The 27,207-nt window shown below is 32.0% G+C and overlaps 3 protein-coding genes and 1 non-coding gene across 4 annotated transcripts; 1 reads left to right on the forward strand and 3 right to left on the reverse strand.

Annotated features, from left to right (window-relative positions):
• Nucleotides 1–12,987: 12,987 nt before the first annotated feature.
• LOC113851338 (small ribosomal subunit protein S13, mitochondrial) lies at nt 12,988–15,721 on the reverse strand. The gene is made up of 5 exons (XM_027481801.1): nt 15,718–15,721; nt 15,372–15,374; nt 13,819–13,925; nt 13,481–13,714; nt 12,988–13,393 (listed from the first exon to the last, which is right to left on the reverse strand). Exons 3-5 carry the CDS (start codon nt 13,876–13,878, stop codon nt 13,241–13,243), a joined length of 447 nt encoding a protein of 148 aa, XP_027337602.1. The 5' UTR covers nt 13,879–13,925; nt 15,372–15,374; nt 15,718–15,721; the 3' UTR covers nt 12,988–13,240.
• Nucleotides 15,722–15,975: 254 nt separating this feature from the next.
• Nucleotides 15,976–17,637, reverse strand: LOC113850855 (pentatricopeptide repeat-containing protein At5g59600-like). The gene has a single exon (XM_027481379.1). It carries the CDS (start codon nt 17,635–17,637, stop codon nt 15,976–15,978), a length of 1,662 nt encoding a protein of 553 aa, XP_027337180.1.
• Nucleotides 17,638–19,236: 1,599 nt separating this feature from the next.
• TRNAI-AAU lies at nt 19,237–19,310 on the forward strand. The gene has a single exon. It is a non-coding gene; the product is annotated as a tRNA-Ile (tRNA).
• A 2,618-nt stretch (nt 19,311–21,928) lies between these two features.
• On the reverse strand, nt 21,929–24,546 carry LOC113851459 (DEAD-box ATP-dependent RNA helicase 39-like). The gene is made up of 5 exons (XM_027481946.1): nt 23,793–24,546; nt 22,911–22,988; nt 22,622–22,798; nt 22,364–22,504; nt 21,929–22,254 (listed from the first exon to the last, which is right to left on the reverse strand). Exons 1-5 carry the CDS (start codon nt 24,006–24,008, stop codon nt 22,087–22,089), a joined length of 780 nt encoding a protein of 259 aa, XP_027337747.1. The 5' UTR covers nt 24,009–24,546; the 3' UTR covers nt 21,929–22,086.
• Nucleotides 24,547–27,207: the final 2,661 nt, after the last annotated feature.

Genomic DNA, 27,207 nt, shown 5'->3' on the forward strand with positions numbered 1-27,207 from the left:
TATCATAAGTTTCTTAATTCTTGGTTAATTTACATTGATTTACATAGATATAGTTTGCAATTTTGATCATTTGAATAATTGTGCATGAATTTCTAGACTTTTTCCATGGATTTTCAGCATTTGAGAAAGTTTGATATGAAAGTGATCACTTTGGATCCCATAGTGAACACTACAACAAGCTAAGTCTAGAAGGGCAAACTAAAGTGATCACTATGAACCCATAGTAACAATTACAGAGACTCAGTTTGAAGAAGTGTTGCGCATGCTTACTTTGGAACCATAGTAGACACTCTAGAGCAACCAAAGTTATCACTCTGATAGCAAAGTGACAACTCCAGAAAGGCCAAAAGCACAAGACTTGCACGTGGCTACTATAGGGTGAGAGTAACTACTATGAAGCACTGCGCGTTATCACTATGATACCAAAGTGATAACTCCAGAGAGGCCCAAATCATAGGACTTGCGCGTGGCTACTATGGAGCGATAGTGACTAGTGTGGAGCACAGCCCGTTATCACTATGAAACCATAGTAGTTACTATGGGCGAAAATTTCTGCACTATAAATAGAAATTGAGAAATTAGGGTAAAGAGTTTTTTTCATAACTTTAGATTCTTTTGCCACTTGTGGAGCATTTTGCAGAGCTCAGGATCCTTGAGTAACAGCCAAGGCCAATCTAGGGTTTGATTTATAATTTCTCTTCATTTTCCTTTAATTCTTACATTGATTATGTTGAATTTCGTTTGTTTTCATCTTGAATTTGTAAGACCCATCCTTATGGAAGGCTAAACTTTCTTGTAATTCTTAGTGAGTTCATGGATTCTTGAATTCCTGGGTATGAATGTCAATATAGTTCCCTTTCCTTCATGAATTTACATTTCCCAACTCTTTGAATTGAATTAATGGTTGAATTAGGGGGACATTGCTTAATTAACCCTAATTCGTTTTAATTTGCTTAATCCTAAGTTAATTTCTAAGGTTGCGTAATCTTGGAGAAAAGGGTTGGAGCCCATTGAATTGCTTAATTTCGTATGGAAATCTAAGGTTGATTTTCGCTTGTTAAATTAACCTAATTCTGGGAGGAGAGGAAGAATATTAAATCTTAAGAGGAATAGGGATAGAATTATATAAACAAACTAAGGATTGCACATTTTATTGATTGAACTCATTAATTTCATCACTTGCCTTTACATTAAAATTGGAATCACACAAAACCCCCTTTTAATTGCTTTCATAGTAAATGTCTACAACATGTTCAATGTATGTTACCAACCAAAGTCATTGGAGGCAACCTAGACTTGCACCCTAGACTATATAAAAAGTTTGCATATTTTGATGAGATTGGCGACAAATCTTTTTGCAAACAAAAAATCGTGTTCATCAAATTGGCGCCATTGTTGGGGACTTTGGTGTTAATTTTACATTGAACTTGTTAGTAACTCTGTTTTAGTGTTCTGTTTTTAATTTTTCTGCATTTTGTTCTGTTTTTACTGCATAATTCTACAGAATTTGAGCTTGTGTGTTGCATATTTTCGTGCCATAGTTGCAACCTCTTTCTGTTTTTGCTGTTTAGTGTTAATGCTTTATTTTACTACACTTAGATATTGGTTTTTCTGCATAATTGTCATCTAAATTTTTCTGCATTTTTGCTGTTTCATTTAGTTTACTTCTTTCCATTGTTCATAGTTAGTTTCAAGTGCATGACCAGATTGAATCCTGGCGACTTGTATCCACTTGATCCAGAGATTGACAAGACATTTCATAGTAGCATTAGTATACATAGGAATAGTTCTAAACATTTTGAGAAACCTTCATCTATCTATTAATCTCCTTATTCTTTAGAATCTGAAATTAAAAAAATAGCTGACAATGAAAGAACATTAAAGGAACTGGCTGCGCCGAATGTAACATATCAAACTTTATGCATACAGTATCCTGACATTGATACTCCTTTTATACTAAAGACTGGACTAATAGACTTGTTGCCAAGATTTCATGGCCTTGCAGGTGAGGATCCGCACAAACACCTCAAGGAGTTCCACATTGTTTGTTTAACCATGAGACTACAAGGTGTGCCTGAAAAGCATGTCAAATTAAAGGCTTTTTCGTTCTCTCTGATGGATGCAGCCAAGGATTGACTTTACTATCTTCCTCTAGGATCTATTGCTAGTTGGGACAACTTGAAAAGGCTTTTCCTGGAGAAATTTTTCCCAGCATCAAGAGCTGCGTCCATAAGAAAGGAAATCTGTGGGATAAGGCAACTTGAAAGAGAAACCCTCTATGAATATTGGAAAAGATTCAAGAGGTTGTGTGCTAGCTGCCCCCATCATCAAATTAGTGATCAATTGTTGATACAATACTTTTATGAGGGACTGTACCCTATGGACCGAAGCATAATAGATACCGCAAGTGGAGGGGCGTTGGTTGACAAAACTCTAGTTATAGCCCAAAACTTGATTGAGAACATGGTTGTCAACTCCCAACAATTTGCAACAAGACAAAATTCTTGTGTTACCAAAAATATAAGTGAAGTACAAGTTGTTGAATCTAGTAAGCTGGAACACAAGCTTGATGAATTAGCATCCATGGTGAAGCAATTGGCTTCTATGCAAAAGAGTGTTGTTGCATCTTCACCTCTTCCACCATCCGTTCTAGCCATGTTGTGTGGTATTTGCTCAGCTACAGACCATTACACTGATAGCTACCCCACACTACAAGAGTCTGACACTCTAGAAGGTAATTCTCAGGCTTATGCTGCAAACATTTACACTAATAAATTTTCTTTTCCAAATTCACAGCAACAGCCCAATTGGGATCTATCTTCTAATAGATACAATCCAGGCTGGAGGAACCCCAAATTTGAGATGGAGGGAAATTTCCAACAGCACAACCAGCAGCAAGGAACTCAATACCAAGCACATCATGTTGGCCCAAATAGATCCCATCAATCCCAACATCAACCACAACAAGCCCAGCACCATCACCAACCATCTTCTTCACAACCAAGTGCATCCCAGAAAAATGAACCATCATTGGAGGAGCTCATGAAGCAATTGACTATAAACAACATCACTTTCTAGCAGAGAACCGAGGCTAGTATTAAAACTTTGGAGAATCAAATGGGACAGTTAGCCTCGTCTCTAAACCAGATGCAATCTCAAGGCTCAGGGAACCTCCCTGCACAAACTGTTGTGAACTCCAAAAATGTGAGTGCAATCACCCTGAAGTCTGAAAAAGTGATGCAAGAGCCCACAATCCCCAAGGAGAAGGAAGAACCAAACTGTATTCTAGCTACAGTTGGTCAAAATGGAGGGAAATGCTCAAAAACAACCGGAACCCGTACCTGCCCAACAAAAAGTGGCAGAAAATGTTGAAAGGCCAATTCTTCTACCATTTCCTCAGAGAGTTATCCAGCCAAGCAAAAAGATTGAGGAGGTTGAGAAAGAGATTTTTGAGACCTTTAGGAAGGTAAAGATGAACATACCTCTACTAGATGCAATCAAGCAAATACCCAAGTACGCCAAGTTTTTAAAAGACTTATGCACCCACAGGAGGCGACTTAAGGGTAATGAAAAGGTAAATATGGGTAGGAATGTTTTTGCACTCTTTGAAAAACAAAAGTCCACAATGTCTGAGAAATGTAAGGACCCTGGAACATTCACTATCCCATGCATTGTTGGTAATAATAGGATTGAGAATACCATGCTAGATTTAGGAGCATTTATAAATGTCATACCTTTGTTCATTTTTACTTCACTGTCTCTTGGCCCTCTGCAGCCTACAGGTGTGGTTATTCAGTTAGCCAACAGAAGCATAACAAACCCAGCTGGGATTATTGAGGATGTACTAGTCAGGGTGAATGATCTCATCTTCCCAGCCGACTCTTAAATCTTGGACATGTAAGAGGGAGAGTCAACGAAGAGTGTTGCACCAATCATCTTGCGAAGACCGTTCTTGAAAACCGCAAGAACAAAAATTGATGTGCATGTCGGGACGCTTACCATGGAGTTTGGGAACAGCATTGTGCGCTTCAACATACTTGATTCTATGAAGCACCCATCTGAAGAACATTCTATCTTCCAAATTAATTTATTTGATGATTTGATAGATGAACAATTTTCTGAATCTTTAGAAACAAATTTTTCTTTTGATTTTGCTGAATGTATAGGTACTCCCATTTGTGAATATTGTAATAATTCTTCTATGTGTGACTCTTGTATTTCTGACTTTTTTAATGTGAATTCTGCAACTTCTAATATTGAAAAGATTGAAAAATTGATAGGGGAAGAATGTGATGCTTTTAGTTCATCAAGTACAATTGAATCTAACTCCTTTGATTTGAATGTTGCAGAGATTTCTTCTACTGAGAGTGCTAAACCACTTTTTTCTGTGGAGCAACCTCCCACACTGGAGCTTAAACCCTTACCAGAACATCTGAAATATGTCTATCTAGAGGCAAATGAGAAGCTTCCAGTGATAACTCCACCAAGCTGAATGTTGAACAAGAGGAGAAACTCTTAGAAGTGATTAAGAGGCACAAGAAAGCTATAGGTTAGACCCTTGCTGATATTCCTGGAATCAGCCACGCTCTTTGTATGCACAGAATATTATTGGAGGAGGGTGCTAAGCCAGTGAGGCAGCCTCAGAGAAGGGTAAATCCCATTATTCTAGACATGGTGAAGAAGGAGGTCACCAAGTTGCTGCAAGTTGAGATTATCTACCCTATATCAGATAGCACTTGGATCAGCCCGGTCCAAGTAGTTCCAAAGAAATCTAGACTCACTGTGGTGAAGAATGAAAAAGATGAGTTGATACCCACCACAGTCCAGAATAGTTGGAGAGTCTGCATAGACTACAGGAGGCTTAACCAAGTGACCCGAAAGGACCACTTCCCATTGCCTTTCATTGATCAGATGTTGAAAAGGTTGGTTGGTAAGTCTCATTATTGTTTTCCTGATGGTTTTTCCAGTTATTTTCAAATTTGCACAGCACCTGAAGACTAGGAAAAAACCACTTTTACATGTCCTTTTAGCACTTTTGCCTATAGGAGAATGCCCTTTGACTTGTGCAATGCTCCAAGAACATTTCAAAAATGTATGTTAAGCATTTTTTCTGATATAGTGGAGCATTGCATAGAGGTTTTTATGGATGATTTTACCATGTATAGCCCATCTTTTTTTGCATGCTTGGTTAACCTAGAAAATTTTTTGAAAAGATGCATTGATACTAACCTTGTACTAAAATTTGAAAATTGTCATTTTATGGTAGAGCAAGGTGTAGTATTAGGCCATATCATTTCTGAAAAGGGAATTGAAGTAGATCCTGCAAAACTTATTGTTATTGTACAACTGCCTTACCCCTCTTGCATTCGAGAGGTTCGTGCTTTTCTTAGCCATGCAGGGTTCTACAGGAGATTCATCTAAATTTTCTCCAAGATTGTCATTCCCCTTTCTAAGCTTTTGCAAAAGGAGGCTGAGTTCAATTTTCATGAAAAGTGCAAACAAGCATTTAATATGCTTAAGGAAGCCCTGACCACTACACCCATCATCCAACCTCCAGATTAGACTCAACCATTTGAATTAATGTGTGATGCATCCAATTTTGCAGTGGGAGCTGCATTGACATAGTGGTTGGTAAGTTTCCTCACATCATTTATTATGCTTCTAAAACTTTAGATCCAGCACAATGTAATTACACCACAACTAAAAAAGAATTGTTGGCCAATCACTCGCTTAGACTTCAAACGAATATTCATCGTCTTTGCCAATGATCTTCAATAACTCTCAATGATTGATTAAGTTAAAACTTAGGAGAAGAAGATAGTGTATAGAAGGTGTCTTTGTCAGGAGCATAAGGCCTTTTTATATAGGGTGTCACTCGATTTTAAGCAATTGAGTTTTATCTTTTTGAATTAGATTTGTCCACAATCATAATCTCAACTGAAATCTTTATTTGAATTTCAATTCTGTATTTAACTCAAAACTCTTGCACGGTTTGAATTTTGAATTTAAACTTTTGAATGCAAATCCATCTAGCATAGCCATGTATCCTCATCCAACACAGTCGTGCTAGACAATGAAGCACGCTCATGCCAAGTGGCAAGCACGGTTGTACTTGAGTGTGAGATTAGCTTAAATTATCCAATTTTTTCTCAAAATATTCCTATAATGCACCAGTGGTTCTCTTATACTTAACTGTGAAAATTAACAATAAAACTAATGAGAAACATCCATAAAACAAGCTCCAGTTATATAAATATAAGTCGTGAAACACATTAAGTGTTCAATATAACACCTTTTCTGTGATAAGTGAATTTTTTAGGACGAAAATTTATTTTCAGAGAAGAATTTGTCAGATCAATGTATTCTTATATATGTATTATTTCATTTGAATTGTGTTGTGTATGCTTAAAGTGTATGGATTTTCATATGTTGGAGTATAAATATGGAAATTGTATGATTGTTGATGTAAGAGCTAAGCAATTTGATGAGGTTTCTCAAACCCCTTAGAGAAAAGGACCTAACTAGGACTAGAAACACTCAAATTAAAAGAGAAAATTAGGGTTTTTAATGAATACCTTGAACCCTAGAAATTGGGAGGACAGAATTAACTTGAGCAAAGAAAACAAACAACAAGAAGAAAATTATGCAGCTGTAGACGTAATTAAATTTTGGTTGTATCTCACACTACAAAATTCAGATTACAATGTTTCCAAAATGAGGTGAAAGTTCACGCTTATATAAGTTTAGGTTATATGAAAATGCCCTCAGGGCTTTGTTACTTTGTTGTTGAAATATAAAAGTTTAATTTTCAAAAATTTTATTTCCTATATCATATATGTATTATCTCATAAATGAATTTGAATTAGGAACAGTAATACAGAATATCATTAATCATTTATTAAAAAAAGTCATGACAAAAAAAAAATTGAATGAATCGCTATCAGGATTTTTGAAGAATCCTAGAAAACTTTTAAATTGGTCTATTTAACTAGATATGAGTTTGAAATCTAATTAGTGGAGAAAATATTAGCACTTACAATACCTATAAAAAGAATTACCTTAAATTATGCAAAGATCAAAGTTTTATTTTATTCCTAAATTTTATATTTTATTTATTGATTTAAATAATAAAAAAAGCTTTAAAATAATTAAGTCCGATCAATTTTGATCTCTCTTCTGATGCACTTTTCAGTATAATGGAGAAATCGAGACTATGTAGTTCTAAGAAAAAAAATTTTGAAAAGGTTTAAGAAGATAGAAAACTTATTGAAAGATTATAAAAAGATTAAATGCTAAAAATCTTTTTCAAGGTTAATTGAATTAGACCCTTTATTTTAAAAGATTTATGAAAATATATTTTTTATATTTTTTTGTTTTTTTAAATGGAATAAAAATTTTACTTACGATTTAAAAATTCTACAAACGATAGAGAATCTATACATCATTATTATTAAATCTTAAAATGAAGGAAAAATTGAAGAAATCCTTTTAAAGGATAAGAAGGAAGATGGATAATATAAAACCTTTTTTAAAAGGAATATTTGTTTTTTATAAAACAGTAAATTAGTAGTTACAGAAATTCAGAAAAAATATTTGTGATTTCTCATTGATAAGAAAAAAAGATAAAAAAAAATTTATACTTAAAATAAAACATAAAATAATTCACATGCACATCAAACTAAATAATGTAACTAAATTATTACCTTTATAATTTTAGCATATGTAAATGATGGAATAATTTATTCATCATTTTTATAAATTATTACGTGAATCAAAGTGAATTTAATTATGATAAACTATGAGCAAGTTTTCTAAGATGTTAATTTGATTTTAAAAGAAAAGGTATTTGTGATTGTTTCAAAATAATCATATGAGAATGTTTATGTATTTATCTTTATAATATATAAATGACAGAATAAATTATTCAACACATTTACAAATTATTATACATATATTTATCTAATTCATATCCTTTTATGCTTGAGAAGTCCGCAAAATCACTTTATTTTTAGGACAATTAAATGACCAAAGACACTAAAGGGGTGTTTGGTATCCGAAATTTTTTTAAGTGAGATTCCTGAGAATGTGTTTTCCAAAAATGTATTTACTAGATAATTTATTGTCCATGTTTATTTCGCAACTTTTTTAGGAATCTTCCTATTTTTTCCCATTCCCATGTTTTATATAAAAAAAACTTACCTATAAATGTTATTACTTTTACAAAAATATTCTTAACTTAAATATAAGCTATATAAAGTTCTACATATATTTAAATTTTATAATAACTAATATAAAATTATATTTGCATATATTTTAATCTATTAATATAATTTTCTTATTTTTATATTATATTAAACTAATAAATATTTGTATATATTTTACTTTTCATTGTCTATTTACCAAATAAATTAATTACATGAATTAAATTTTAAATTATTTTATTTTTTAATTATTTTAAAAGTAATTTAAAATTTAAATTTAGTTTAAAATTTATTTTAAATTTAGTTTTTTTATTGAAACTAATTTTAAATTTAATTTTACGTTAAATTAGTTTTAAATTTAATTTTTAAAATAAAACTGATTTTCAATACATTTGTAAATTTATTTTTTAAAGTGAAACTAATTTTTTTATACACTATTGTATTAAATTAGTATGTTTTAAGAAGTTTTAGTAATATTTATTAATTATATTATATTTTATAGAAGTTTATAAAATATTTATTATCATTTTTAACTTATTTTTAATAAATAAAGTTGCTGATGAAAGTTTAAATTAAAACCTATAAAATTTAAAATAATATAAATAATAATAAAATTATTATGTTATAATATTTTAAAAATTCAAAAATAAACATAAATATAAAAACAATAATACTTATTAATTTTAAAAAAATTATATTTTAGTATCTTTAATATAATAATTATATTTTAAAAATATTATTTTAAATATTTAATTTTAATTATAAAAATTAAGATTAATAAAAAAATATTAGTCATAAAACATAGCTAGGATATAATTTTGTGAACTGATATAATGCAGAGATTTAATTAAGTAAAGACATACGATAGTACATTATACATATGAATTTGGATAAATAAATCTCAATTTTTTGCCAACCCTAAAGAATATAATTGAATCGATATGATAACATCTTCAAATATTCCTTCATTCACTAAATATATAATCCCAAAATATTATGAAAAATATACATAAAACTATAAGCAAAAGAGAATGATGAAAAAAAAAAAAGACACAAACCACAAGCAACAACGTAAACAGAAAAAAAATAAAAATAAAGGGGCAGCACAGCACAGGTAAATAATAACAATTGAAAAGAAAATTAACAAAAATAAAAACACATGCTTACCAAAGAGTAAAAGCAGAGCAACTATAGAGAAGAAAATGAGAGAGAAACCAGTGAAGAGAGAAAATAAAGTACAAAAATAATTTACAATTGATAAAGTGAAATAGGATAAAAAAAGATATTTTTGTCTAAAAATTTCTAATTCATGAAAAAGTTGAGGATACCCACCTATTAAGGTGAAAAAAAAAATTCAATTTCTTTACAATTCAAGTTTCTCAAGAATTTCACATTGCTTAGCATAATTTTTTTTTATCTTATACCAAACATAGATAAGAAAACTTTTTAAGTAACATTCATAAAAAATTAAAACATTTTAGATACCAAAGACACTAAGCAAGTTGACACGATTTTCAAATATTAGTTCTATACGTCATAAGAATGTATAGTTTACATATTTATTAACAAGGCTGTTCTTAACTTTTTTGAAACTCTAGGTAAAATAGAAAATTAGGGCCCTTTAAAAAAATTATAAAATATAATAAACAAAATAAAAACATATATTAATAATTTTATTAAAATAATACATTTTTTTAAGTGGCTATAATTTTTTCTAATAAAATTATAAAAAAAAATATTTTTTATTCAAACAACTTTTATGTTATAATTATCTACAAAAATACAAAAAATCATAAAAAAATAAGTTCTACAAGCATTCTGAGATGCAAAATTATTAATAATAACATTAACATTAATATTTTTTAAAATTCTTTATCGATTGATAAAATTGTGAGATCATTCAACGGTTCTTGTAATATTTATGACTTTAGATAGGTTTTGATAAACTTTAACTCTAAAAAACTTCTTTCAATTAATGATATAATCATCGGGACAGTAAAATAAATTCTATAAGTAATTAAAACATTTAAATAACAATCTGCAGATTTGACAAACTCAATAATTATTTAATTTTTTAGAGAAAACTAAATTCATGAGCTTTAATGTTAAAAATAGTAAAATTTTGAAATTAAATAAAGTTTTGAGTTTATAGAAGTCAATGAGTCGAATGTTTATAACAAGTAAAATGCGAGGAATTAAAAGATTTTTTTATTTTTTCTATTGTTTTTAACTACAAACTATAAGAACTGAAATTTTTTTTCAAATGAAAGTAGAACACAATTTTTATTTGGACCCTCTTTTAAGTTTGGGTCCTAAACGACCGCACCTCTAAACTATCCTCAAAACCGGGCCTGTTCATTAACCACAGTTAAACATTAAAAATCATGCTTTAAATCTAATCAAATTACTACAATATTAGTGTCATTTTCTTCGTTAAACTAGCAAGTACCAGCATCTATCCACACGTCTAAATTAAATAATTCTTAGCGATGACCGAACCAATGTAAACGTCCCTTTTGCAGCATATAATGACGATATAATGAACCATGAAAATAAATATCTGCCAAACACGATTGGATAATCTTAAACCTGACTGGAAAAACATTAGAGACTAACAGATCTGTGTTATTGTATAGATCAATTTAGATCAGTTAGCAAATTGGTCAATAATAGTCAAGGAAGGATAGCAAATGGGCATCTCAATTGCACATATTCAACCTCAACACCCTTTCTTCTGTTGCTGAGAAAAGGATGGAAGCCTCTCAATTGAATCCCAAAACTCATAACCATGCTCATTCAAATTTGACGGGTAATGCAAATAGATAAAGTCTCACTATCACCAACAAAAACTTTCAAACTGTGGCCTCAGTTAGCTTGTTAAAAGTGATTGAAGAGACATTTTCACCATATTTGAGTTATTGTTGAATTTTATTTTTGGGTGAACACAATAAAATCAAAGCATCTGGTCTTTGGTTTCAAAGATGCATTGAGGCAAATAAAGAAAAGGCACTTCTTTAAACGCAAATAATGGACGCTGCACTGGTTCAGCAGTACTGGATGCGCTGATGCACGGTTCATTGGCCACACGAAATTGTGTTCTTCCTCTTATCGGACGGTTTTATTTGGCAATACATCTAATTGGGCCACAAGAAATGGTCCTCTTGCAGAAGGACAACTTTCTCTAGTGATGCACCCACATGGGGCACAGCAACATCACTTTCTAAACTCCTTCGTAATTTATTTATACAGCGGTGTACAATGAAAATATTCTGACTGGCAGTTACAGGTAGAATTCTTTATGAAAAAACCTTATGTACTGTAAAAGCCACTCACCTAACATGGGCCTTATGACTTCTTCACGCGTCATTTGTTGATTTCAACGCATATCAGTATCATAAGTAGTATCTACCTTAAAATGTCTCCTAACAAACATGAGAATACTTCTTTCATGTTTTAGGAAAAAAAAAAACATCCTTTATTATGTCAAAGGCAGCATTAGGGTTATAAACTTTTGTAATTTTCTAGACTAAGGAAAACACAATTTTTTTTCACACAGTTGCATTAGAACCTTTAGAGCATCAAGGCACTCAACCTTTCTATAGCAGAACCGATTTTCTTCCTAAAATATACTAAGTAGAAAATGTAAGTTGAAATGTACACTCAAAGAACAAGGTTGGCAGAGGACATAATGTGGATATCTACATAGTCAATCAGTATTCAGTACAAACAGAACGGATGATTTCATCCCACAACTATCAAATGAAAAACTGAGTTATGTTGTTCCCTAGTCTCACCTTGGAATATATTCTTGTTTGTGTTCAGGCCCCTTTCTTCTCTCCTACCCATCATAATCAGAACAGTATAGCATCATGATCTTATATCCAGTAGCTTGTATAATGAATGGTCAAAAAGCACGTAGAGGAAGAAACCATGCAAACCATTCCTACCTTTGTACACTGACAGAAAACAGATTTCTTATTCATCATTATCCAGAGTCTGAACCATCGCACATTAGCCACTCGGTTTTTTTTTTCTTCTTTTTTTGCACAAAATTACTTTGTAAAGGAAAGATATTCTAAATAACTTATATATAAAAATCTTGAATTTTAGGATTTTAATTTGCAAATCTCCATCCATATTCCATACATTATTGTAGGCCCTTGCTCTATTTTACTCTAGATGATTATGACATCATCTAGTAGAAATTTCATTACTTCAGTGATTTTACCAGGAACTAGAGTCAGTTATTCCAAATCCACAAAATCCTTAACGTTGATTTTTGTTCTAGCTTGATAAAATTAACAGCATCCTCTGCCTCATTTCATAAATTAGTAGCTTGGAATGTGTCCATTTATCTTCAAACATCAATTGCCCTGCTTACTAACTCATTCAATCCCCATAAATTTTGTGCGTATCAACATTAAAGACAAGAGTGCCAAATAATCAAACTTTGGATCACCAACAAATGGGGAGAATATGTGGAAAACTGCACTCCGCTCAAGAACCTGGAATATTTGGAACTTACTGGTCCAATAAATACAGATTCTATATTTTATGTTAAGTGAACCTGAGCCCAGCAAATTGGAAACCTAAAATATGAGAAGTTGGATGCTATAAACTACAAACACAAATTCCCCTTCCAACTGATTCACAACCAATAAAATGATCAACTACAATTTACAAAGAGATCACATCAGTAACACCAACACAAATGATTGAAAATTTTCAATTTAAAAACCATCAAAATGAGAAATAAGACCACATGATATGAGACACTAACATTTTCGAAAAGCAAAGATAAGCATATCAAAGGTGGTTGAAAATGTAAAGCTCAACATTGATTTGGCTAAAAAAACACCAAATATGTCTGGAAACTTAATAAAATTCCATTAAATCGTTTTAATGTGAAAGCTATAACTTGTAGGATTGAAATAGATACAGACTTGAGTAAATTTGACACCAATCCAAACACACTCTAAGTCTCTAAGAAAGCTTATTTCAAGCAGAAACACAACACTCATTTGTTTCTATTGCAGTACCTATCTCGACCCTGCAAATGTTCGCCTACTCCTCCTGGTGCGGGCATTTGTATGAGTTCGCTGTCCGCGGCAGGGCAAGTTATCCACATGCCTGATCCCTCTGTAGCACTGAATGCCAACCAACCTCCCCACATCTCTCTCAACGCACTTTTTCTGAAAAAAACAACAAAAACAATCACACACACATAATACGTAACAAAAAAGGCACACAAAAGACAAGCGTGTAAATAAGAAAAGTACCAAATCGTTTCCAATCAAGTACTTGGACAGCAACTCGCGAAGGGAATAGAGTTCTCTCTTGCTAAGGTCCTTCACGTACTTGTTCTCGACACCGAGTTCACACACGATGTGGTGCGATTTGGAACGGCCAATTCCGTGGATGTGCTGAAGAGCGTACTCGAGACGCTTGTTATCGGGGATTTCGCCTCCAACACCACCTCCAATGTTTATGTTCTGTACGCGCACGCCACGAAGCTGCACAACAAAAATGGTGAAATTCTAGGATGTTCTAGAGAGAACCCTGAAGGACTAAGGGAAATGATAAATAGAAACAAGCGCTGTTGTGTTGAGGGACTCACTGATAGGTTTTGACGAAGGCGGAGAGTAATGTCGGAAAGGATTCGTGTAGAACCAAACATGGTGTAGTTGGAGGATTTGCCGATGCAAGCTGTTAGTGTTGTTTTGGCTCTGGGAAGCGATGCACTTAGGTTTTCCAACTCTTCAATTTGCTCTTAGTGGTTGGCGATGTCCATCACCCTGTTGCTACCCCGGACTGCTAGACAGCGCACCAAAACTTGAGAATTAATTAATTTTTTCAAATAAAAGAAGGATTTATTTAATTTTGAAATAGAAAATATTTTCTATATTACTTTCTTTATTTAGTTTAATTTAAGAGGGTGAAAATTAGACAAATAATATATATATATATATATATAGTGGTAAATATTTTTTTTACCTATTCTGGTAGAAAAGTCCTATCTTAGGTAAATTTATTTTATTTTAATTAATTATTTAATGATTTTAAATTAAAAATAATTTTAATCAAGTTAATGAATAATATGGTCCACTTGTATATTATATAAACTCAAAATATTTTAATACCAAAAACAAGTGTGAATATTTTTATTGAATTTTCTTTTGCTTTATGATACTTAATTTATATATATTATTTAACACTTATTTGTTTAATAAATTTTAAATTATTAAATATTTTAATATTTTAATTTATTTTTGAAATTTAAGATTCATCAAATTAATTATTTTAATATTTCGAAGTAAAATTATTTCTTCTCAAATCTCAATTACAGATACTTTTACATTATTTTTGTCAATTTAATTTTTAAATTCGGTCTTTTTCTCCGTGAATCTAAACTAATCATACTTTTTATTTATTTATTTGAATTCAATAAACATTTTTCTTTTAATTTTATTTTAAATTTTACTTGGTAATTTTTAATTGTTAAAATTAATCAACAACGATTAAAAGCTTTAGTGTTTTTGTTTTTTATATCTTTTAACGTGTTTTCTTTTTTATATTGTTGTGAGATTAATATCTTTATTAAGAATACCCTGCACCCAAAATTATATTTCTAGAATTGGAATCCCTTCTACAAACTACAAACCAACGTTGAACAAAAGTTTGGCTTTTACTTAATGAAAAGGATTACTTTTAAGTAATTATACAAAATTAAAATTGTGTTTTTTAATTTAGGTTATAATATTACTTAGATTTGGAATTTCAAACCTTATTATGAAATTCCCAAGTTATATTATACAGAAGATTTTTAAAGTGTGACTCTCTTCATATCTTAGACAATCTTTATTAGTTTCTTACCTTGAGTGAATCGTTCTTTGTAAAAGCAACGTTGCTGATCTTTGAAAATTGGACTCTACTTATTTTTTTATCATATTTCTTATATACAAGCACCGGTTGCAGAGATAAATGTGATCTATTTAAAGGTAACATTCATTTACGAACATAGATATATTTGAATACAAAGTTTAATTAAGTTCTTATTTAATAATTGTTTAAAATGACAATATATATCATAAATTTAATTAGAATGACAACATGACCTTAAGAATTATCAAACGATCCAGCGACATCAATGGTAGCATTGTGGGAATTTACATACTCATGCATCGTAAAGAACTGCAAAGCAAAGAACTTCAGTCTACAAATTAGTGTGATCATTCTCGTCAGTCCTCTAACTAGTCCTGAAAGGCACTGTGTAGTTGTTCCCCAAAGCCTTGTGCTTTCCCAACCAAACCTGATTCTAACTTATGCCTGTGTTATATATTATCAAGCAGCATCACAGTCCCAAACATCAACTTCTGAAGTGGGTGGTGACAATCAGTGTTTGTCCCTTCTGCACTGGAGGCTACAACTGAATACAGTTGTTTTTAGTGTGTTCAATCTGGAGTGTCTTTCCTTTGTGCCAATAATTATAGAAATTGGATAACTTATCTTTGCTCACCTCTTTGAAGTACTGAATCACCAAATGCTGCACTTTTAAAGGAAGGATCATGAGCAATTACAAACTGGAAAATAGACATCAACAAAAGAATCTGGAAACTCGAGTTACTCTTGTGTTGAATAATTAACAATTAGTAGATGAACCAAAATGAGTAGAGTAACTCTTCCAATAGGAACACAAGTTCCAAACCGCGACTGTCATAGTGATGTATTTACATCTAAATGTGAAAGACAAAATCACCAATGATATTATATAATGTCACATGTCCAATCCACTGGCCATGTTTCCTTCTTTCTCTTTCTTTCCTTCAAGAATCTGACCTAGCTTTTCAAGCCAACTAAAACCAGGCTGCTTATGGACATTTCTTTCTTTCATCACATTCCTTACATTCCCTACCTTTTCCCAGTCACCATCAGCAGCATAGATATTTGACAGTGTAACAAAGCCACCGGGTCCTTTTAACTTCATTCTCATTATTTCCTCAGTCATCATTTTAGCCAGATCTTTTCTTCCATGAACTTTGCACCCATTTAGAAAAGCACCAGCCATTGACTCTGTGACTTGTATTGGCATGACTTTGAAAAATTCATATGCTTCTACTGTCCTTCCAGAACGACACAATATATCAACAACACAAGCATAATGCTGCAAGCATACTTCAATCCCATAACGCTGGTTCATTGATGAGAAGATCTGTAAACCTTTTTGCACTGAGCCACTATGGCTGCATGCTGAAAGAATACATGTAAAGGTAACTTCATTTGGCTGCAGTCCTTCTTCCTGCATTTTTTCAAACAGCTCCAAGGAAGAATCAACCATGCCACACTTTCCATAGCAATCAATCATTGCATTCCATGATGCAACATTCTTACATGGAATCATGTCAAATACATTTTGAGCATCTTTCAAACTCCCACACTTCGAATACATATCAATAAGAGCACTAGCAATGAAAACATTCGCATCAAACCCCTTCCGGCATATAAATCCATGAACTTCTCTTCCCCATTTAATACAACCTGCTGATCCACATGCAGGAAGCAGCGCAACAATAGTAATTTGATTGGGTTGAATCCTTGAATGTATCATCTCCCTAAACATCTTAAACACTTCCCTGACTTGATGATTTTGTACAAACCCCGAAATCATTGCATTCCACGCAACCACATCAGGAATAAAACCCTCTTTCTTCATCCTCTCAAAGAAAGCAAAAGCTTTGCTGCTATCGCTTGAACGAGCATATGCAGCAATAATAGCATTCCATGTGAAATCATTTGGCTCCAATCCTTCCAACTTCATCCTCTCGAACAACACCAGCGCTTGCTCGATTTTCCCAACGTTACAAAACCCACAAATCATTGACGTCCACGAGGCAACATCTCTGTCAGCCATTCTATCAAACACATTACAAGCATAAGATATGGCCCAACATTTACCATACATATCTATAAGAGCATTGGCAATTGAGACATCACTGTGAAAACCCAGTTCACAAACCATTGCATGAACCTGTCTCCCCATGTTCAAATCCATTAAGCCAACACAGGCCTTAAGAACAATGGAAAAGGTGAAAATGTTGCCTATGTGGCCAACCCCACGCATCCAACGAAAGTAAAACAACGCATCATCAACGTAACCGTCATATGCCAAACCCAAAACCATCCAGTTGAATGCAAACACATTTGGGTATTCAATTTTTTGAAACAAAAGCCTTGCTGATTTCAGGTCAGCACAACTAGCATACATCCCAACAAGCTTTGAACTCAAAGATAAGATGTTCATGTTTGTTCCACTGGTAAGCAACGTGGCATGGATCTGCATGCCTGGTCTCAAGGCTTTTGCTTTCAGGCATTTTTGTAGGCACAAAGCAAAATCGTATGGGGACCATCTCAATTGTGAAGAAAATGACATGTTTTTCATTTTCCTATCATATTATTCTAGTATGCGTTCCCAACTCCATTACCATTTAACATCGAATTTTTCAGTACACGAATCAAAGTATTTTTTTTCTTGTTTCAATATTATAGAAGGATAATCTAAAAGATTTTAAAATATACTTCGATATCACGTTAAATTTATACTTTAATTCTAACTCAATCTAAAAGAATTAATATGAGTGATGATTATTTTAATATTCTATTTTTATTTAACTATTTTTTATAGGAATTTGTAAATAATTTAAAATTAATATCAAACATGTAAATTTCAATTTACGTTATACTAATTGCATAAAAGATATCACCGTATGTAGTTGGCCTATGAATTGCAGATGTAAGCTTGTACTTTCCTTTCTTTATTCGCATTATTAGAATAATAGTTTTTTTTTATTTCAATAATTAAATTGATACCATACAAGTTCTTTAATTACAAAATCATATTAGAAAGTTTGCGAACTTGAAACTTCATCACTTAACGCTGTGCTTATTTTACCATTTTGACAATAGTACACACGTTACAAGACATGAAACGTTCAAGCAAAAAATGCCCTTAACGTGCATACGTTTGAAGAGACTCAAAAAGAAAAAACAACAAATATACGCTATAGCTACTATTTATTTTCTTTCTAGCAGTTCGAAAGTTATCCCACAAATATCTCTGGTAGTGAAACTGAAAGACTGCACTATAAAGAAAATGAAATTGAAAGTACAAGAGCATGTATAATACAATATGTATTATGTTTTATTTTTAAAAAAACAGAAAACTGTTTTTAAAACAAAAATAATGTTCATAGTCTTCCCTTTATATAGAAAATCCTCGTATCTATGGTCATAATTGTTCTTAAACCAAAAAACTCCTAAGAATCTATTTACACTAATCACAATTAATTATGAATACCACCGATGCCAAACTTCCATTTCTTTGTTGTCTCATAATATTACAGATTCAGATCGATCAAAATTTTGGTCTATGGAGCAAGAAAATAATGAAGGAGGAGCTTCTGTGATGCTAATGGGGGATAAGATGTCTAAACCAGATTCAGGTCCCCTATTTCCCCTTGTAAAGGGTCACGTCCCACCTTCAGGACCAAGCCATAAAAGCAATGATGCACCATATTCTAAGAGACATTTTAACAATAAATGCCCCGAACATTGTATGATAATCATGTTTCCATCACAAACTGTTACTTTTTGCTTGTGTTAAATAAACCCATCCAAAATTCAAAGCAAAGGAATAATTTAAACTAAAGAGGAAATAAGCATATTATTATATTTTAGAAATATGTTGAGCGATACATTATGTTCTTTATTTAGTACTTGTTCATTTTGGATTAGTATTTAAGAATAAGACTTTCCTTATTCTGTGGTTAGGCATGATACGTTCAAAATCATCCTTTATTTATATTGTTTAATAATACATATTATTGTAACTTTTCTTTCAATGGAATGATATTTGTTTTAGTCAAATTTCAATGAAATGATAAAGTGTTTTTAGTATACACGTCTGGACATTGGCTGGAGAACATTTAATTTCAATGTTAACATTATATAAATAATATATAATTTTTTTACATATATATCTGGCCTATTAGCTCAGTTGGTTAGAGCATCGTGCTAATAACGCGAAGGTCGCAAGTTCGAGACCTGCATGGGCCATTTATTTTTTATTTTTTTTTATTTAGTAATGGCTAAGGTAAGGTTGTATTTCGAGAAGCATTTTGCTGAGATGAAGTGTTTGTGTTTGCTAGAGTAAGATCGGTGGTATAGGTGGAGGAAAGAAATTGAATACTTGGCGTGGTTATGAAGTGAAATGAAAAAAAAAAAATCCTAATAAAAGATGACATGTCTAGATAAGATCTCTCTGTTGTTGAGATCAAAGAGCAAAAAACACCTTTCATATCACTCTTGATCTGAATAAAAATGCATTTGCAAGCACAAGGAACTAATTTCCCTCTGTTTTATGGGAGTTGAGGCAAAATATAACAACGACCCAAAAACTTAGAGTAATCAGACTTAACATTATGCAGTATAGAGCAAGGACATTAATTTGAAAGCATTGATGTAGGCACGCGATTGATGAAGTGAGCAGCATATGCTACTGCTATTGAAGTACATTGGTGGGAGATATACGTGAAGGATCTTAATACATTAGTGATAGATCCAAGCGAAGAAATCTTTATTACATCAATAGTCTTCGTGGCAATGTGGGGGGTTATATGATTGAAATAGAAGTGCTTGAGCAGCTTTTAATTAGATGTTGATACTTTCGCTCCACAACTTCATTTTGCTGCGGCGTTTCTACACACATTTGATGGACAGGTCCTTTTCTAGCATAGAAAGTTAATAAATGAAACTGGGGTCCATTATCACTTTTCATGCATTTTATTTTAGATTCAACTTGATTCTCGACAAATATAGTCAAGTCTGGCATTAGCTTTGGTGCTTCCCCCTTTGTGTGCATATGAAATAAAGCATAGTATAACGAGATTTGCCATCAATAACTTCGAAAAGTATTTATAGACAAGTAAAGAGCTCACAACCAAAGGGCCCAAAATATCCATGTGAATTAGATAAAAAAAATGTTGCTAGAATAAGATGTATTGAAAGAAAAGGACAATTTATGTTGCTTTGCCAAATGACATACATAATATACATTGTTACGTTAAAAAGAAATTGAAGGTACATGTTTGTGGAGAGGTTTTAGTCATTCAAGGGATGGGTGTCCTAATATCTAAAGGTAAAGGTCAAAACATAATAGAAACATTGTTTATTCTACAGGGATATGGGTGAAAATTGTTGTGGCTCTTGGTACTATTGCATATAAACCCTTTTGTAGTTCAGCTGCACCAATTATCTTCAAGTGAGAATTCTATGTTACATGAAAAAATCAAAATTAAGTTGATAAGAGATAGATTTGAATAGTTTTCTTATTGATATGCGATTAAAAGAAAATTCAGGTATATAAAGACAATTTACATACAATTCTATTGAAAAAAAAGAATGCTACCATCATAGTGAGCTATAACTTTAGTAGCATCCAGTAAATGAACATAGATGGGAGGATGAAATTTTTAAGTCTTCCATAATACTTCTTTTGTTACATAGTTATATGTCTTTTCCAAGTCAATAAAAATCATCTACAATACTTTTCTTCTGCAGTAATACTTTTCCATCAACTTTCTTAATAGATATATAGTTTTTGTTGTAGACCTTCTTTACATAAAACTAAATTAATTTTCTGCAATCTCTGTTTTATCCAGTAGTCTATGCTCATTCACCTCTTTCCACAACTCATAACTTCATCATGTGATTCATAAGTTTAATCCCTATATAGTTTGCACAATTCTAGATATCTCTCTTGTTTTTTTATACAGGGACAAAGTACTCATCCTCCAGTCATATGAAATATTCTTATATCTCAATCTTATTAAAGAGATTAATAAGTTACTCAATTTCTTGTTCTCTCAATCATTTTCAAACTTAATAAGGATATTATTGGGGCCAACCACTTTATCGTTGTCCACCCTCTTAAATAATAATAATACAACAAAATAATCAAAATAGTAATAAAAAAATGTCATCATGATCACTACTTACTCATGACTGTAAAAAGAAATCAATTAAACAACTCTCAATTACTCCAAGAAATGCAAATGAGACAACAGTCAACAAATCTAAATACTAACAAAACTTAAAAAATACAAAAGAAAAAGAAAACTTTTAATTACTACTCAAAACTCAAATACACCTTTCCTCAAAATTATATTAAAATCCATTTTTCTCAGCCTTATAAGTTGTGAATATACCTGCAGTCCAAATAATAGTTTTCAAGTGGGTTTGGAGTAAGGTTTTCTTTTTTACCCTTAAACCACCTTCTCACTCTGAAAATTTCTCAATAATTGCTTAGGCAAAGAAGAAAATGTGTAGCGAGGTGTTCCAAAATCTTAAAAGAACGTAATGAGAGAGAGAGAGAGAGAGAGTCCTCTCAATTGTTTGAGAACTTCCATTTTGAGAAGCTGAAATTCTAAAATATCTGTTTTTAAAGTGGTACGGCACTAATAAAAGATATATTTTCAACATTTTGCATAGAATGCTGGAGTTCAAGTTTTGCTGTGAGTTAAACACTCTTGTAGGCAATATGTATGTCATTGTAAATTTGTAATCCTCTAATTTAAAAGTACCCGATACTAGGACTCAGCCTACACAGAAGGTAGAATCTACACATCCAATAATTTGGATTTTGTCAACAATAATAATAACAACAACAGCAGCAAAAGAAAGAGAGCCCGGTCATTAGGTACTTCAAAGTTAGAACATAATAACAATCTATACAGACACGATTCATAAGATTTATCAGAAAGAACATTTTAACCTATTTTGACTTTTCTTCTTTTGTGATATGCCAGAGAAATTGTAGACCAAGATGTCACTGTTATTTCAAAAGGGAATCCATGGCCTCAGCCACTTTTTTCCTAAGAGCATCCAGAGATTCTGTGAAATGAAAGACTTCTGTTTGCTCCATCTCTAAAGACATTGCAGAAATATTTCCTGCATGATCATGCTCAAGATGCTTTACAAGGGGGGATTGTTCACCCAAAACCTGTCATATGAAAAAGAAAAATCAGAAACATAATCAGGATGTAGGCCTAAGCATATTACCTTCATGCAAGGAGAGTCCAAATACTAAATAAAATAGTTGGTCAACAAACCTCAGCTATTGTTGAAATTGCCAGGATAGTTTGCAATCTTTTGACAGTGGATTTTGATTCATGATCTTGCAACGGTCTGAGAATTTTATAAATTTTAGGACCAAGGCCACTACCAAGCATGCAATCCGTATCATCCAAAACCTACTTAGAAAACATGAAAAGACAACAAGTGTGATCAATGCTAGGAGCTCCCAAGAACTTGTAACCTGAGGGCCTTTACATAGATTTTGACACTACAATATTATAAGTGATACTAACCAAGTATTGTATTTCAGCAGGAACAATACTCCCCTCTTCAATGTACTGAAGAATCTCACAAGGAGTTCCAATCATGAGGCCAATTGAGGGATCTGACTGCCCATTATCTGGTGAAGCACAATCCTTTGCAGAGATAAACTCCGCATTATGGATGATATATCTTGCAGCATTAAAGCACTGCTATCCCATATTTGCTAGGGTCAAAATCAATTCTTGAATTCCAGGTGCAGACCTTACAGCACTAAACATACAAGATGATGGTAGTATATACTACTAGGGATATAATCACCTGTAAAGCTTTCTCCTCTGTAGCACAAAGCACAATGGCTCGTGGATGCTTCAAATTCAAACTATGCAATTCTCCATCCTGTCTTAGCAGCTGAACAAGTTAACAGATTTAATCGATTTTTCCAAATCAAAATAAAGAACATAGAAGGGAAAAAACTGTAAAAGCTGTCAGTTCACCTCTCCAGTTCGGATGTCAATAAAATGAAAATAAATAAATATGTACTTAACTGATTAATTTATAGATACTAAAATATTCAACCTTGTTTTATAAATTTCTTCTCACCTTCAGTCTGTTGCAGAGAGAACTATCTTTGGACAATCAAGGTGCAGTAATTTTCTAGATTTGAATCCTTCCACAATCTTCTAACCTTCCCACACAAGGTTTTACTCCTAATCTTATGTCCTCCCAAATTTACCCACCAGCCTCCATCTATTCACTAATTCTTAAAAACATATAAGTGAATTAAAAATAAATTAATCAAGCTAATGTTGTTAATCATGGGCAGTTTTGGGCTTCTAAATGTGCCACCCGTTCCTGAAGTTGACATCCAAAAAGTAGAAATGTTTTGTAATTTAATTTAATACAATGATTGTAAGAAAATAGAAAATAAAAAAATTGATCATATTAAGAGGCTCTAGAAATTTATTTGCTCTCAGTGGAATATAATGGTTAACAGTCAATCCTAACAGAGTTCAAATATATCAAAGAAACAAAAGCCTAACGAATTTGGGATTTAATGCTGAGAAACCTTCCGACCAATGTTATGACATTGATTAGGAACAAAGCTTGCATTCCTAAATCGAACTATCTTGTTATACCAATCTAAAGAAAGTTGCTAAGGCTGAAAACCTTTGGAAAAGTAGTGAATATAATTAAATAAACCTGAATAAAGGGCAACAAGAAGGCCAAAGTCCTGTCAGGTTCAGATGGTGAACTCAACAACAAACTCTTCCCTTCTAAAATAGCTGGAATAGCCACACATTGAATCTCACTTGGAACAAAACCACCAATCCCCTCCATGACCTTAACAAGCTCCTCACTCACACCCAACTCCTTAAAACTTGCAACCACCATGGTGGAGTCACTCTTATTCTGCATACCCTTTTGGACAACCTTCTCAGCAGTAGAATCAGAACTTGGTGATGGGACTGAAGTTGCACTTGGGGATTACCCTTCGAGTCCTTTGAAGACCCTTCGAGTTTTCTTTGTTTGAACTGTTCTAAAATCAGTGAATCCCTTTGGGACTTGGATGATGAGGTCTTTGCTTCTTCAATAGGAGGGGTTATGGAGGAGGAGGAAGAGGTTGAGAAAGTGCTAGTCCTTTGAAGAAAATAAGTGGATAATGATGATGATTTTGGTAAAGAGTAAGGCTTCATTGTTGGGTGCATAGAAAAAGAGAGGTTAAGAAGCTCTCTGGCTCTTCTTCTCATGGCTTCTCTCTTTCTCTCTCTGCCTATGTTTTGAGCTTGTTATCGTAGAAAGAGGGAATGCAAGTTCGGGGGTTTTGAATTTTGATGCAGGAGGCTGAATCGGTGAACAAAGTTGGAACTTTTACCAATTTGTTATGTCTTGCTGTGAGTCTGTGAGAGAGGAGGCTATTAGTCAGGTACGCATCGTTTGTTACTATTTGTTTTTCTCTTATGCTTAATCTTTAATATTTCTATTTAAAAACATACAACTGAGTATGTTTAAAAAAATATATAAATTAAATAATAAAAGTTACATTACAAAATAGTTTGGACTAAAGAAAGTTACGTTTTTATAATTTATTATTTATTCTATAATTTTCGTTATTTTTGGCCAACTTATTAATTAAATAAAATTAATTTAAATACAATTAATTTTGAATTATCAAACATAATTAAATATATGTTTAAATTGACGTTAACAACAAATTTAATATTAAATATACGTCACATTTAAAGGAAATAATTATAGGTTTTTATTAAGCAGATATTTAATTTTTAATTTTATTATAAAATTATTAATTAAAGATAAAAGTTGCTGTGTGTGGGTAAAATGACCAAAATAATATTTTTAAAAGTTTATCCAAAAATTATAAAAGCATAAGCATTTATCATACCGGATGTCTCTACTAAATCTTGTGTTTTAAAGCTGTTACACAAAACAAAACATGCTGCAAAACTTCAAAATTGCATCTATTATTGCCAGATTTCTACGGTTAATCTTTTTTTCTCGAAAAACTAACTACACAACCATGATAACTATAATTGATGATGAATATGCTGTCAAATAAAATCACCTTGATTCAGATGTCACATGAATTACAAAAGAGGAGTTTTTGTCAAATGAACCCTGTTCTTTTGGATTATAATACTTCTATGTTTTTACTCTGTGGAGAAGATTAATTGTTCTCACTCCAAAAAATAACGTAGACTAAATTATCTTATTTAATATTTGGTTTTTTTAATTTTGAATTATCTTCTATTTTGTTATTTAGATTATCTTTGATTTTTTTAGTATTTTATCTAACGTATAAATAGACTCTCTTTGTAAATAGTTGATAATGATAATGATAATGATTTGTATTCTTATTTTTCTACGTGAGTCGAGGAGTACTATAACTTAATTGGTGGAATACCCTACCAAAGGGTACCTTTAAAGTTACATTCTACATCAAATTAAGTTGAGTTTGGGAGTACCCACTCAAATAGTTCTTTTAAGTTATTTTTGGGAAGTACCAGCCAAAGGACTTTGAGTTAATTTAACTAAATATTTTGTTTCCTGCGTAGCACTATTCCCAGCAAGCAAAGTATAGGTCATTCATGCTTGCTGTAAGTCTAAAACCCTCATATAAGCTTATTGAAGAGAGAAAACTCCTGTCATTCATGTCCAGTCGTCCACCAAAAGCTTTCAAAGAGACTCATAAGAAATGGACTTTTTTTTTTTTTTCCAAATAATGCAATTTTAAAAATTATTTATTAAAATAAGCTACGTATTTTTGTGTTTTATATGTGTGCAACAAAATCAAAAGGCACAATATCTCACAATGTGACACATGATCTTTTGGTGTATGAAACATATTGGACAAGCATTAATAATTAAAAAAAGAAACATGTATTGTATTCTAAACTGTGCAGCCTTATGAATGAGTACTACACAATTAGTAGTCATGTGACAGAGTTGGATGTGTGTAGCATGACAAATGTGCACCACAAAAGAAGTGTTGCTTTTCCACCTTGTATGCACATATTTTTCCTTTTTAATTCTTCCGTAGTGATAGGGGTTTATTAATATTTTCAAGCCTTCTTCAAATGGAATAAAGCTTGCAAATTTTAGCATTGAAATTGGAGAATGAGAAGAGAGAATTGTAAATAACAAGACCACTTGTAACATATATGTATTTATTAAGTTTTTATTTTTTATTTTTTTTAAGCTTTATTTGAGAGTTTGGAGAGGAAGGAAAGAGAAAGATTCGAAGGGAGAAGGAAGGGAAGGTAAGAGAGGGGAAGAAGGTTAAACCCCTCTCTTGTTTGGATATTTAATATTGAGGAGGGAGGATGATAGGGGTTAATTATATAAATAATTTTAAAATTAATATTTTTATTTTTTATTTTTAAAAATTATCACTTGAAAAACTAATTATTTTTTTTAAAAAAAGTTAAAATTTTATTTGTAAAATAGTATGAAAGGGTGGAAGAGAGAAAACTCCAAAAATGGAGAAACTTAAAAAACAAGCTTTTGGAGGGTTTAAAAAAACTTCCAAAACTTTTCTCTCCTAATTAACCAACTTCCAAACAAGATTAAACTCTCTCTAACTCGTTCCCTCCTCTCTCTTCCCCTCCTAAACCTAACTCTCAAACATAGCCTTAGAAAATATAAGATCATTGAATATGTTGTAAGAAAAATAATTAGTTAGTTAAGATGTTAGTTAATCTTAAAATTTTCATCTATATAAATAATAATATAGTTTGTACTCACTTATTTTATTTCTATCAATAATAAAAGTTATTAAAATTTCTCAATTTCTTTCAATTTTCTTCTTATTTTAGGATCTACCATGTTTCTTGACATAGTATCAAAGTCATGGCATTTTCCATGACTCTTTTCTTTTGCTAAATACAATCAAGTTTCAGGAAATGCAATAACTTTTGATTTCTAACTTAAGATCCGTTAATGTAGATTCAAGAATTCAAATTGTTAAATAACAGTTCTCTAGTGAATCTATCGTCTTTCGTCAACACACTTCCATAACCAAAGGTTTAATTGTATTCTTGTGATAGTCAACTCTCAATTCCCTCTTTCTTCTTTGCGTTTTGATGGCATTGGGTTGTGC

Source organism: Abrus precatorius, unplaced genomic scaffold (assembly GCF_003935025.1).
Source record: "Abrus precatorius isolate BTA unplaced genomic scaffold, Abrus_2018 Scaffold9, whole genome shotgun sequence".
NCBI lineage: Eukaryota > Viridiplantae > Streptophyta > Magnoliopsida > Fabales > Fabaceae > Abrus > Abrus precatorius.

Excerpts from the sequence above, each read along its gene's own strand:
- LOC113851338 (XM_027481801.1), bottom strand. The coding sequence starts at position 13,878 with ATGTTTGGTTCTACACGAATCCTTTCCGACATTACTCTCCGCCTTCGT. Across the intron at positions 13,715-13,818 it reads GCCTTCGTCAAAACCTATCA|CTTCGTGGCGTGCGCGTACA; the intron begins GTGAGTCCCTCA and ends TTTGTTGTGCAG. Across the intron at positions 13,394-13,480 it reads ACTTGATTGGAAACGATTTG|AAAAAGTGCGTTGAGAGAGA; the intron begins GTACTTTTCTTA and ends TGTTTTTTTCAG.
- LOC113850855 (XM_027481379.1), bottom strand. The coding sequence starts at position 17,637 with ATGAAAAACATGTCATTTTCTTCACAATTGAGATGGTCCCCATACGAT.
- LOC113851459 (XM_027481946.1), bottom strand. The coding sequence starts at position 24,008 with ATGCAGAATAAGAGTGACTCCACCATGGTGGTTGCAAGTTTTAAGGAG. Across the intron at positions 22,505-22,621 it reads CTGCTGAAATACAATACTTG|GTTTTGGATGATACGGATTG; the intron begins GTTAGTATCACT and ends TTTTCTAAGTAG. Across the intron at positions 22,255-22,363 it reads CAATTTCAACAATAGCTGAG|GTTTTGGGTGAACAATCCCC; the intron begins GTTTGTTGACCA and ends TTCATATGACAG.